The following is a 14247-nucleotide window of genomic DNA, read 5'->3' on the forward strand; positions in this document are numbered from 1 at the left end:
CCGCTGCCTTGCTTTACGGCTAGGCGTTACAGCGTAACAGGTAGCAACATGGCCGCCGCGCACGCGAAAGTACTACAACTCCCAGGCGGCAATGCGCGGGGGAGGCCGCCGCGCGTGCGCCATGTAAAGAGGCGTGACCCTGAAGACACACCTCGATGGGGGCGAGGCTTAAAAATAGAATGAGCGGAGCTGAGAGGGGTGGGGTAAAAGGCATTGATCGGGAGTTTGGGGGCGGGGGCTAGGGGTGAATGGTGAGTGGCTAGAAAAAAGGCGGGAAAAGCCGTTGGCGGGTAGGAGCGCAACGGATAGGGTGGTGGGCTGACTTGACGAGACAGGCAGGCTTAGAGCCTTTCCCTCTACATATGTATGAAGCAGCAGAAACCAAGGCCCTGTTTACCCAGAACTCTTCATTCTGCCCCTAGGTTTTTAAGAGCCTGGAAACATGAGTAAAAGGAAGAAAGAGTTCTTATCAGGTAATGGGCCCAGCTTGGTGCCTCAAGCTCAGGGTGATTGGCATCTCTCATCTCTTCCCATCTCTTAGGTTATTTGTCTTCCAGCAGCCCCTTCCTGAGAGCTCAGGTTATTTGTCCTCAAATGTCCTTCCCTTCCAAAAGCACTCAGCTTTTTCCCCTACAAAAGAGGAATGTGGGTTCGTGTTGTCCAGGCTATGCAAATGCTTACATCTCAAGCTGCTGCCCCTGCTAATGCTAGCAGCGTTTCCTCTGAGAGCACTGCCTGACCAGAGCTAATGACATAGCAAAAGCAGGCAAGGTGGCATCTGAGAGGTGATCTGCTTCAGAAAGTCTGCTGTCGTATAGAGAGTTTGGAAGACCATCACCCTCTGCCTCTCTCCCAATGCTTTGCTCCTTAGTAGCAGCCCCCTTCTGTGGCTCTTAAAGCCACTTGACAAGAATTCATTCCACGTGCAATTAATTTGTGTGGTAACTATGGGTGGCTATGCCCATTTCGCAGACAGGGAAACTTATGCCTTCCCAATGGGCAGCTGTTGATATATGGTTCACTGCTCTGGTTCCTATGCAGTGCTGCCTCTCAGGGAGTTGAGTCGGGTGGTGTGTGCATTTCATTACGTTTTTCATAAGACCTCCCTGAGAGACCTGCGAGTTTTTCTCATGTAGAAAGCCATATTTCTTGTTTTGGAACAAAGGAGCTCAGCCTTAGCCTTGTGTAGCCCTGCTGTCTCTTCTTGACTGTGTTCTTACTCTACAGGGTATCAGAAAAAGCTCTGGCGTGGTGCCTTTACATGGTAGAGTAGGTAATAAAGGACTAGATTTGATGAACTTTGCAAGTGGGGTGTGCAGTCTACAGTTCCTTGGAAGCAGTTATCTTCCTTTCCCTACCATTTATCTCCATGCACTTTGAAGAATCCATAAATGCAGCAGTTTTGAAAGCAAAGGCACAGCAAGATGATCTATTTAAAATGCCGTAGAATCAATCAGATCTGCTATGTTCACTTCACTTTGGGGTGGAATGAGAGAAATTGGTGCTCCATCTGGCACTCAGTGCTCGAAGTTCTTATTCAAGAGGCAAGCTGGCTGTACATACAAGAGAGAGCTTCCTGTATTGCAGTAAGGACCAGAAGTGGAAGGTCCTGATTTTTCCCTGATGTAACTCCTTTGACTTTATTGGAACTTGTCTTGACTTACACTAGAACTGGGTCTAGAGATTCCTTCAGTATATGTTTAAGTATATGATGTTAATTTCTAGTGTTACCTACTCTCTCCACTATCTTCTCAGACTAAGATGTGTCTGTCTACTGGATCACTGAGCTTTGTCAAATTATAGCTTATAGGGTAATCAGTTTCTTGTAATAGTATTATTACAACTTTGTCAGCTGGCAGCACTTAGCTGAAGACGTATACCTCATTAGGACTAGTTTTGATTAATAAAATTACAGGTTTACCCTAGGAAAGAAATTTGGAATTTGACCACTGCATAATTAACTTTTAAACACTGGAGACGTACAGAAATCTTTCTCCCAGAAAAATACAACAGGGCTCCACTGTTGTAGGAGGATTTCCAAGACAGAGAGGGGCTTGGAATTCCTTGTTTAGGTTTAGTTTTCCATTTTGCTGTATCAGGCGGTGTGTGAAGCTCAGTAAGAGCTCATTTCCCTGAAGAACATCTGTCCAAACTTCCTTGGACACTTTCTTTAAGAAAACAGACAAGACTCCAAAGGAACCTGCAGCCAAGATTCCAGAGAAGACTCCAGCCAGAAACCCTTCAAAAAGTCCAACCAAGAGCCCTTCAGAAAGTCCAGCAAAGTCACCTCAAAGAAGTCCCTCCAAATCAATATGATTGTTATTTATAATATAAATACATTGATGTAGCTATAATACTCATCTATAGTAAAAGCTCTGTTATCTGGCTTCCCCCGGGAATGGGGGATGCTGGATAATATAATATGCCGGTTAATTAAGCGGCCTGGGCTGCCATTTCTCCCACTGTGTCTGGGGCGTCTCTCCTGCCGCATCGCCACCCCTCCTGCAGGCCCCGTGGGACAGGGAGGTGGGCCCTGCGCAACCTGTTATGCCCCCAGGCTGTGGGGGCTCGGCAGCTCAGGCTGCTTTGCCCCAGGCTGTGGAGGCCCAGAGAAACTGGAAGTGCCACGGTGGGCACTTCTGGTTTCGCTTTATCTTACAAGCTGGTATGCCAGTGAATTGAGCATGCCAGCTTGTAAGATGCTGGTTACCAGAGCTTTTACTGTATAACTGATTGAGTACAAAATCTGGGGTTATTTCTGGTGAAAATAGGGTATCAGGCCTTAGTTCAGGAAGCAATCCCCCATTTATAACATTGTTTCCTACTGGAAAAATCAGTTCTGAGTTAACCAGTCTTAAGATGAAGCGTTGTTTTCAGGAACCAATTGTGTCATAAGTCTGAGGACTGCCTGTATGCCAAGTTGTGTCATAGTTTGCATTAACATTTAATAAGAGTCTGTAATTTTTTATGTAGCTATCAAAATTAATGCAAAACCTGCCCCAGTGGTCAGCCAACTATGTAATGATCCTTTGAACCTACTAAGGTTCCATTGATAGAGCCTGTGATATAATTGCTTCTGCTCTCAAGTTACTGTGTAGTTGTATGAAATTACACACACTTTTTCTTCTAGGTGACAGCTACCAAAATTAACACAAAACCTGCCCCAGTGGTCAGCCAACCTACTCCTTTTACATAAAATGTTATAAATTTGGTTTCCTATTTTTTCCTTTAAAACAAGGAAATGATGACCTCCAGGCAAAAAGAAGTCTGAGGAGAAACTCCCAGCTGACTGGAGAGAATTATTTAGAAATACCTGACAGTCCTCAATCTAATAAATCCAAAAGAAAATCAAAATCAATCACAGCAGAAGCAAAGGACTGGGAAGACACGAACAAGGAAAACATTGAAGTTTTTGTGGAAAAGGTGCAAACAAGGTAATTGACTTTGTTCCCCATGAATCTCTGAAATAATCAAAACATTAATTCACTAGATAAACAGAGTTTTGGAGTGATAAAGGGGTGAGGGTATTCTTCCTACCTTTGTGAGTGGGGTTGAGTATAAGGCAAGTTTGTTTTCACCACTCCTTACTCTTCTTTAAGTTTTACTGCCCTCTGATGACACGTGTAGGATTTCCTTCACTTGTTCACTTTAGACCCAAAGACAATTTTTTGTTTCAGTACTTACTCAGGCAAACATTCAGTGAAAGTCAAGGACTGTAAAATTTGCCTGATTTTTATAAGTACTCAAAACACTACAAGAAATTAGGGAGGTCTCAGTCCCTCTAAAAAGCAGGTCCTATATATATGTCTGGCTTATATTTTGCATTTCAGTGGCATCTTTCAGTTGAGGGTACTGGAGTTCTTCACATATACTAATTTTTCCAGCATTCCCGTGAAATTGATTGGTATGGTATTCCCACTTTACAGAAAGGTAAATAGAGGCACAAAGTGACTATTGCTTGCTCTAAAATAACCTGGCAAGATACTGATAGGCCTGGGAACAGAATACAGGGTCTAGATTCTGTGTCCTGTCTCTGCCCAGGGAATGTATACGTTTGTTCATTAACAGTACCTACATGTGCATGGTGTTGTGTTTCCTTTATCTAAGCAGTTCAGATGATGAAGGAAGTAAGATTACCTCTGAGCTGAAACACCTAAACCAGACAAAAGACTCAATTTCTCTTTCTTTATCTCAGGTAGGTCTGTTTCAAACATTTGATTAAAAGTTCATAATGAGGATAATTTGAACTGTGGTCTTCAAGGGACTGTCTAGACATTGAGTGGTTAGTCAGTTCCTTCCATGATACAACTTAATTCCCTTCTAACCTGCAACCGGATTTTCTATATGGACATGCTGCTTCAACACAACCCTAAACCCCTCCAGCTGGGACACTGTCAGCAGGCATCAATGTATCAAACTACCTGGTAAGATTACATGAGAGCAATGTACAGCTGAGAAAAGTTAACCTGAGTGAGATTCTGCCTCCATCACAAAGCCTAAATATAAGTTATTAATGTCCAACTAATATATAATCTTTAGTTTTGCTGTAACATAAAGGTTTTAAAGAGTTATGAAACCCTGTGAAATGCATTCTTAAAGAGGCAGTATTCAGCAAAGCAAGTAGGAAAAATGTTTAGATTCAGCTTTGACTATTATTAAACAGCCTAAAATGGTCTGGTTAGTGCTATCTACTAGGCAGGATTATAAAGCCAATTGAGCTTCTCTCCTTGGTATCTGTCTAAACAATACTGAAAGCTGCTGATGTGAAGACATGCAGGTTATTGCTCAGAATGTTGGATTATTTAGTACACTTGGGAATAGCCACTCTTTACACTCATCATTTTTTAACTTGGTTGTAGAACACAGTGGGGAAGATTGCGCCAGTTTTTGCAAAACCAAAGAAAGCTCTGCCTGAAAGAACAGAGAAAGATGATGGAGAAGCTTCAGAAATTCAAACAGAACAGGTATAGCTCTGGATCATGAATTACCTGTGTATATACAGTTACATATTGTAGCATTTACAAGTTAAAGGTACTTCTTTTTGCTAAATGTTGGAAAGGGTAGAGAAATAGTTTGTTCTGACTAAAAATCTAAGGCCCCATTTCACAACAATAATACAAGATAAATGCATCTCCTACAACACCATTTAATGGACTGCCAATCCATAATACAGCTACCAATACCCAAGAATGAGTCCCTCCATAAATTTTACCCCCAAAAGAAACAAGGTGGGTAACATTTTCACAAGCACTCAAACGACTTAGAAACTCAAGTCCCATTTTCACAACAGACTCAGTTAAGACTCATCACCTTTCAGTGAGACTCAGGCTTAGGTCCCTACGTTAGTTGGACACTTGTGAAAATGTTACCTAATGTCAGCAATTTGCAGTAATTGATTGAATGGTAAAGCCTCGGGGAGGGGGAAGCATGTATTGTAATCTAGTCCCTTTTAGCTGGCCCTCTAGGGTTGCTTTATAGTCTGTTGTCTCATTCTAAGTAGGTTGGTGATAGGGTTTCTACCACATCCCATGAGAAAATATTCTATGCTATCATTTGTTTCAGCAATGTAGAACAACTCAGTCTCATGTAAATGGAAATTATAAATCCATGGGATGAAAAAATAAAGAGTAGGATGCATAGTGCAAGTATTCAAATTCTTTGTGGACCTTTGAGATTTAAAATTTTACCCAGCCTCAAAAAAATCTGTATTGAGAAGGTTGACAGAATTTGGAGTAGATATACTCACATATTGTAAACTGACGAAAATGGAGCTATGCAACATTTGAGGTTCTGAACACCTATTTTTCACTGCCTAGCTAGAGACTTTTCAGATACCCTTGAAAAAACTGGTGTCACTCATGTTAATGCCCTCTAAATTCAGCACCCTTTTGCTAAATTGCCAGCTGTTTGGAAAGAATTGAGTAGGACTATATGGCTTGGAAGATGCTAAATGCTACTGGTTTATTTCCCAAGGCACTGACAATGCGCAAATCTTTTAACTTCAGGAAATGCTGGAGTCTAATCCCTCGTGCATGGACAGCAGTCTAGCCTGTGAGTCCTCAGAAGCAGCAGTTCAGGAAGTAAAATCCCTATCAGAGCCACTTGAGCTGACACATTTACTGGTGGCCATAGCAGAAGAAGCAGGAGATCAGGTGATTCCTCAGTGTCAGAAACATACCTGTGAAGGACTAGAGATTAAAACTCAGGTCCAGTATCAGACTGAAAGCATTAGCAGTGATGCTGCTGGAGTGGGACTGAGAGATTCTCACCAAGGAATGGGGGCAGTATCTAGTTTGCAAGAAAGTATCTGTGGTAAACTCTCTTTAGAGGAACCCATTTCCTTATTTCATGGTATTTCATATTGCAAGGGTGCTGGGAGTCGTCATGACAATAGAAGCCTATGTGCAGGATCACCTGAAAACCCAAATGAAAAGGATGCAAGCTGCAGTGTTTCATCAGAGCCCAGAATTACTAACAGAGGTAAAGACAGTCAAAATGAAGTGCTTCCAAGTCGTTCCTATGAGACTGTGCAACAAAAAAAATCCATGCTGGATGAAACTGATGTTGAATCGGATGACTTTGCTAAAAACAGGAAATGGACTAAAAATTTGAGTGGGAAGGTCCTAGAACTGGCTGATGATACAAGCACTGAAAGGGAAAGAAAGACAAATGTTGTTAAAACCCCATTAACAGATATAAACATCAACACTGCTGAAGAACAGGACAACTCACACACTGGTGATAAAGCTGGACAGGAAAGCAGTGGTGTGAGAGAGGTTGAACAGAGCAGTCCACACCGAGATGGCAAAACTGCAGACCTCAGCAATCCTGATAATGGCAAAATTGCAGAACTCAATGACAGCAAAACTCAGAACAGCAGTGCTAAAATGGCTGATGAAAACCGCTCCCAAACCAGTGACATGGAGCAGAGCAGCCCATGCACGAATGCTGATGTTACAGAACAGAGAGATGGCTGCAAAGTCACACAGGAAAGCGGCCCTCTCAACAGTGGCAAAGATGAGGGGCAAAGCAGCCCTTGCAACAATGGAGGAGTTACAGAGAAAAGCAGCAATGATAGAGCTGTCTCTGGGAGGGATTTTCCTAGTTGTGCTCAGGCTATGATTGTGGATCCTGAGATGGACATCCGTAATTTTGAATCAAAAAGTGAACAAACCAGTGAAACAATCCATCAGTATTATGTAGGAACTGACAGGGTTAGTCACTCTGAAGTCAGTAAGATTCCACTGCAAATGGCTTTTTACACAGGAGAAAGTGATGGTGGCAGAGAAGAGGCAGAGAAGACTACAGGTGTGAGTGCAGGATCTGTTTCCAGTGCTTCAGTCCTTGTTCATGGGAAATTTACATGTAAGAACACACAAGATCATTACATGGCTTTGGAGCAATGGAAGGAAAATGGAAACAGGCTGAGGCCTGATAGAAAACAATCACAGGTCGGTGCCTGTAACTTAGGATGTAATGGACTCGAAGCAAAGTCGTTAAATACAGAAAGTGTTCGACCAACTGTGTGTCAGATTCCACAGGCAAGATTACAGCTCTCTCCATCTCCTGACAAGTTGCTGAATGGAAAAAACAATGAAGAATGGGTTTCCTGTGAGAAAAACAAGATGAAGCCCTTTCCTACAGAAAGTTATCTTTCCTTTGTAGATGTGTCTGAGCAGCCTGAAAGAGAAATGGTGATGACTCATCATAGAGAAGCAGCTGATGTTAACACAAGTGGCCAGATATCTCTTTCTGTAACACATATGGACTTACCTGGTGGTGTGCCTAAGGGTGCCACCCCTGTGGACAAAACCTGTTCCCCCTGGGGAGAGATGCTTCCTCTGGATATAGAATTGCTGCCTGACAGCCAGTTATGGGATACCCTCAAAGATAACAGCCTTGAACTTTCACTGCAGCAGGTAATTTGAATCAATGAATCAATGGTGACTGTCAAGGTAAGTTAATGTTGATTTTAAAAAATCCATTTTAGGGTGGAATTGGGCACATCTAGCTTTTAGGGAAAAAACAGCATTCATCCTGTACCTGACCACATGTGCCACATTACCTACAGGTACAAAAACTTCCCATAGGAATAGAGCAGAGACACCAATGACACTGCCAATGCCTTGAGGCCCTGCAATGGCAGGGAATCAGGAGGTGAAATCTGCTCAGATGATTCATTGCTTTTGTTTTCCTCCATTTCCTGGATGCCTAGCTTGAAACACTTTAGGGCTAGGGCAGGGGCGGGCAAAATGCGACCCGTGTGCCAGATGTGGCACATTCCATCCGGCCTGCGGGGCTCCTAAAAAATGTATAAAATTAATATTTATCTGCCCCTGGCTGCCTGTCTTGCAGCCCTCGATGGCTTGCCAAAACTCAGTAAGCAGCCCTCCACCCAAAATAATTGCCCGCCCCTGGACTTAGGGGCTAAATATAGTTCTTGGGTTTCCTGTAAGCTACCAGGAAGGTGTTTAGTTTGCATAATTTGGACAATTCTGCATTAGAGGACACATCTCCCTGCTTGTATTCACCACCGATTACTTTATAAAGAAATCACCATCATTATTCTGCATTGTAGTGCTAAAATACATGTATTTTACACCTCTAAAGGACAACAGATTTCTTCATCCCCTCCCAACATGGCAAGGGATGACCACATATTAGAAACAATCCTTCTCTGGGTGGGAGTGTGTCAAATCAAATCTGTTATGCAGAGCATGTCTTTATTTTTGTCTGTCTTTCTCCCTCAGGCATTTCCTGTGGACAGGAATTGCAGTTCTGTGCCTAAAAATGATCTGTTTGCTGAAAGAGAACTAAGTGATACAGAGACACCAGTTCCAGGCATTAATATACATCATCCAAAAAAGCTGCAGCCCAGGTAGGCAGATGTAACATTTAGTATTGTGAAACCTTTTCAATATGTTCCTCCATTTCATAGCTTTATGCTTCAAAGTAAATAATATTGCATTTCACCAGCAGTCAGGATTATGCCTATTAAGCCTAACTAATGGAGCTAGATAGATTTTTATATCAAGTGGCTCCTCCCGGACTAGAAAGATTTGTGGCAGGAAGAGATACCAAGACTCAATGGCATTACAAGGTGGAACGGAAGGAATGGAGAGTGTCAGCTGGCTCTAGTGTCCACACACAAACCCCTCCTCCCATTTCACTGCTGCTATGCTAACTAGACATACATGAATATGTGTACTAGTGTTCCATGTGAAAGGCAAATGTCTATCGAGGATTCATGTAGAGACAACATCCTCTGTGCATAGATTAGATGGTGGGACAATTACATTTTGTCTACATCAACTTCTCCTTGTAGTTTTAAATGAATCTAGGAATGCTCTATTTTCTAACCCTAAACTGTTGTGTTGTGTTGTATGTTTTGGTACACTTTATTCTACACTGTTTGGGAGGAATTGGGTGAATTAATTACTACAGTTTCCAAGACATTATGAGAACCTTTCAGAAGACTGGCATTATAGCTGTGTGAGATTTATTATTTTTGCATGAAATACCAAATACAGGTGACTTTTTTACAGGTAAAAATAGTTTTATCTCTAAGATAATTTCATATTGATATTTTTTCTTGGTTGAAAACAGTATTTATATTTATTTGAAACACTTGAAAAAATAGAACGGTAATCTAGATTGTAGAAAATATGCTGACTACCAGTTTTGTAACCTGATGTAAAGGGCACTAACATCTGGAAGATAAGAGAGTGGGGAGCTAATTGCAGTAGGAGCTTCCAGCACCTGACCACCAGGTGGCAGGGAAGCAGACAGCCCATTTGTACTGAACAAACAGCTAGTCCAGGATAGAAAAGACAGGCAACATCTATACAAGTATAACTTACATCAGCCTAATTTTACCTTGCTTTTCTCAGTGTAATTCTACACTGTATTTGAGCAACTTTGAACTGGTAGGGTATCAGTTTGCTCCTTGTTTACACAAGGGCAAAGGCTGTTTAAACTCCTTCACACCTCTCTGGCAGCATAAAGGAACCCTTAAAACTGAAGTAAATTACATTTAACTATGTAAAATGGCCTCATTGTAAACAAGGGCCCTGTGTTTTAGTGGAGCAGGAATTGATGCTTTGGTGATTGGTACTACCTTGGTTCTTCTCTCCTTTTTCATCAGAGTTGAGATGGAGGGAATTTGTGATCTCACCAAAGAGGAAGATGCAACAGATGTTGTTTGTGGTCTGATTATTGAGCTCTCTAATCTCAAGTAAGAACATGTTTTGTATTAGGGAGGGTACCTGTAAAACTCATTATTATGATTTTCATTATAGATTGGAGGATGGGAGGGTTGTTTTACAGTGCTTAAAGTACAGCCAGTCTTGGAAACTAGGTAAGTTTCCACATCTTTGGGTGGCCTAAGTAAGCTTCACATTGGACCAGAGTGATGCCCAGTTGTGTGTACAAAGCTAAGAAGAAGTGAGCAGTGCAGGGAATGTGGGGAAGCGAGCTCTGCACTAGTGATAGAACCTCTTCAGGGCACCTAAATCCCACTGATTCAGCAGCAAGAATAAGCAGAAGTAGCCAAACTCTTAATGGGCGTATTTAGAATTGTTCTTGAGTCTTAAGTATTGTTCATACGCAGCCATTCTCTGGTTACCTGTCTCCCTTTAACCTTGAATATTTTCAACTAACGGGGGATGTTGAGATCATCTGGAAGCATTAGAAGCCTTACTACATAGACTTGTAGGGTCAAAGCTTATGGCCTAGTCTTCATTACAAATTAAAAAAATAAATGGATTGTTAACATCTATCAGCTAAACTGTGTTAAATATCTAAGACAGACAAGGTAAATTAACTTAAATTCAAAATAAATCCTAGTCTGTCCACTAGTTAGTTAAACGGTCTGGGGGAATTTGTATTAAAACATGCTTAGCATACATTTAACCTTCTGTTAACTCCTGCTGGCTAATGCAGGCTGAAATATTTATACTGTCTTCACAGTTTAAAAAAAACAAAACTAACCCCCCAAAAAACAGTTTATACCAGTGAAGACAAGGGGAAGAGATTCCATTTGTTTAAGACACTTATTCAGAAATTTGAATTAAATAGGTGTGAACAAACAAACCATACAGTGTCTAAAGAGCTTTAGGCTCCAATTAAGCAAGAACTGGTAACTTCAGTACAAGAGCAATTCCATCCCTACAGTGATTGCAGATAATCATATGTTTTGAATGGGGCTTAAAGTTGTTCAGCTTTTTATGGCTTGTTTACTCACACCTATTAAATACAAATTTCTTCCAAACATTTTTGAGAAAAAATGCTTGATGAATGACCCAACAAACCTGTCCCTTGGGTTAAAGCTGATCTAGGGTAAAAAAATAGTATGTGAATGATACTGCTGGCTGATTAGCAAAGTAAAAATTATGGATCTGTACAAGGGTATTTTTAAAGATGCTTAGAATTTCATTCCTGCCGCTGTTATAGAGGGTTTGCTGCTAATGTGAAACACATCTTGTTTTCATTCTTTCTAGTCGATTGATAATGAGCACCCACAGGGATCTGGAGTCTTTAAAGAGGCTGAAGTACAGAAAAAGCAGACAATCGGGGAAATTTCTCTCACACGCCCTGAAGGGAGCTGCAAACACTCTGTACCCAGGAAAAAAATGGAAGGAGACATAGGACTCCTTCCTGAGGATGGATGAGGACAGAGCCAAATAATAATATTGCTTGGTTTAACAGTTTCATTGGCCATAAAGTTTTGTTCCGTTCCAGTGTGGTTTTTCCTTTCCTAATATGTGACATTCTGGATCTTATTCACTAAAGCTCTTTACACCTTGCTATCCACTTTAAAGCTCTTTTCCATCATTAGGACAGTGCAAAAGCCTTTAGCATAATTGCATACAAGGCCCCATGTCTTATAAGTAATTTGGAGTTCTGCAGTCTTTCTGAATGTTTCTTGAGGAAATCAGAACTGGTGCATGCATTTATGGTCATGCAAGTCCCTGCGACCGCCTGCATTTATGATGTTTTTCTAGCACAAATTAAGCCAGAATGTGACCCTTGAATTAAAAGTGAAGGTATTTACTAGTTGCTTTCAATCTATAAGTGTTGCAAACCTCAGTGTCGATTTTGGATGGTGTTTACTTTTAATTCATGTTGTTTTGGTCCACTTATTTTATGCTTATTGTTAAAATTACTTAGTTGGAGGGGAAGGAAATACCATATTTGTTTATCACATTTAGCTTTTCCTTTTAACTTCTTGTGCTTTGAAAGAAAAACCAGTGAACACAAGCCTCAGAATCCATGAATCTAATTTAAAACATGTTGGTGTTGTATTATTACTATGCGGCTATAAGTAATTAAAAAACAAGTAGACATATAATTTATATTTATTAGTGCAATAACAAAATAATATTTTAACAAAACGGCAACCAAAAAGTACCAAACATAACATCTTTCAAAATAACTGGTAAATAACAAGATATATGTATAACATATAAAAAAAACTGTCAGTGAAAATAAAAGCAGGGAGAGCTGAGATGCATATTTTTTACAAGGAAAAGACAGTACTTAATCAGTCACCACTTTGACATTAACAGGTGAATGATTACCCAGTTATGTGCAATTTTCCCTTCAATTCAAGTGTGAGACCACCTAGGCTTTAAGAGCTATTGAACTGCTCAGTGAGGATCCAGGAATGGCTTGAGAGCTAGTCACGGTCATCAGAACAAGACTGTTTTGTTGACATTCTTTCTCTCTTTTTTCAACTCAATGACATAAAGGCCCAGGAACTGAGGCATCTACTATTAGCTTCCCAGGTATAAGGACTTATCTACATTTAATAGGCTTTGCCAGTATAGCCACAGCAAAACTCAAGTGTAGGCCAAATGTCTATCTGTTCCTCCTGAGTTGGATCTGGAAGCCAAGGCAATTATGTGTCCATTATTAGAAAAATAGTGTTACTGTAAGATGGGTCTGTGGGTGGGGGAGTGAAGATGACTGGATTCCAAGTTGATGAGGCAGGGAGTATCCATGTTTCTATGTTCCCTGATGCTTTAGCCTTAGAGAGGGGCCAGGTAACAATGTGAATATGAAGAAGGCTGCCTGAAAACCTTGGGAACCTATAGAACAAACAAACAAACAAGCAAAAATGAATTATCCACCCTTGCTCCTGCAGCAGACACAATGGAATTATTGGGCTACATAACAGACCTTCCAAGAGCTTATCTATGTGAGAAAATTGTTTCCATTTAACTAAGAATGATTTGGAGCCAGTGTAGTTAAACCGGTGCAAACTCCTCAAAGGACAGATTTTGATGACCAAGGAAGCAGAAAATTTTTTTAAAAAGTAGAATAAGCTGAAAAAAAAAAAAAGCTGGGGGCTTACTGCACAGTCTGTTCTTATCACATGGTAAGCAAAAGATGTAACAGGGTTAAGCTACCCAGGTTTAGTTTTCATTTACAAGTTATTCATAGACACAGGTAGTTAGGCAGTTAAAGCTTAAACTCAGACTTCCTGTAATTAGTTAATTTATCCAGGCCATTCATTTGGATGGGGCTGAACCTCCAGTCTGCTGGTTGGATAAAGCCCATGGAGCCATGTCATCTGCCCCATGGGTCTGGAAATTTGGCAGGGGAGCCCTGGGCAGCAGGAGAGTAACAATGAATGCTGCCAGCCCCAACAGGGAGCCTCACGTGGTGCATGATGTGGCTTTGTATGCTGCATCATGGCATGAGGGGTCAGGACATTGTGGCTGGATCAGGACACACAGGGTTGGGCCAGCACATGGCCTGATTGCACCCATAGACTGACTGCACATTGGATCCAGCCCACAAACCAACCCCATGCCACTCATCCAGACCATAAGACCAGAAGGTTGAGCATCACTGCCTTAAATTGATTAGGAGTTGGTGGGTATGTCTACACATTCATTAATGTGCAGTGCCTACTGCACATTAGTGTGATTGCACACTTTTTTCATGATGGTTAGAGTGCAGTAGACTAATACTACTGCAGATTAGCCTAATAGCATGTTTTTTGCTGTGATGCTGTTAGCCTAATAGTATGGTTTTTGCTGTGATGCTGTAATATGCAATCAGTTAATCTACTGTACGTTAAGCATCCCATGCAGACATGCCCAGGTTAAACCCAAATATGAAAAAAAAACAGTCTGGCAGAAAAAAGCATCCACATCCATGTGTATTGGTTCAGCTCAACCAGGTTAACCCCCTATGTTTAAACTTATGCATACAAAGACATAAGAGAGTGATCTTGTTTAA

General features: G+C 41.2%; 2 protein-coding genes across 4 annotated transcripts in view; one reads left to right on the forward strand and one right to left on the reverse strand.

Moving 5' to 3' along the window:
- Position 1: 1 nt before the first annotated feature.
- Positions 2-12213, forward strand: BRME1 (break repair meiotic recombinase recruitment factor 1). The gene is made up of 8 exons (XM_090061704.1): positions 2-473; positions 3239-3434; positions 4111-4195; positions 4860-4964; positions 6006-7919; positions 8751-8878; positions 10145-10234; positions 11499-12213. Exons 1-8 carry the CDS (start codon positions 443-445, stop codon positions 11644-11646), a joined length of 2697 nt encoding a protein of 898 aa, XP_089917830.1. The 5' UTR covers positions 2-442; the 3' UTR covers positions 11647-12213.
- Positions 12214-12344: 131 nt separating this feature from the next.
- The window catches only part of LOC149858715 (uncharacterized), a 41943-nt gene continuing 40040 nt past the window's right edge, over positions 12345-14247 (reverse strand). For all 3 annotated transcript variants that reach the window (XR_016444016.1, XR_016444015.1, XM_090061705.1), the window contains one exon: positions 12345-13088. Coding sequence is in view for 1 of the 3 variants with exons in the window: in XM_090061705.1 (XP_089917831.1) it covers positions 13029-13088 (60 nt within the window). In the remaining 2 variants the exon portion in view is untranslated. The remainder of the gene's footprint in view (positions 13089-14247) is intronic.

The sequence above is a fragment of the Crocodylus siamensis genome, chromosome 8 (genome assembly GCF_052110815.1).
Source record: "Crocodylus siamensis isolate JL-2025a chromosome 8, ASM5211081v1, whole genome shotgun sequence".
Classification (NCBI taxonomy): domain Eukaryota; kingdom Metazoa; phylum Chordata; order Crocodylia; family Crocodylidae; genus Crocodylus; species Crocodylus siamensis.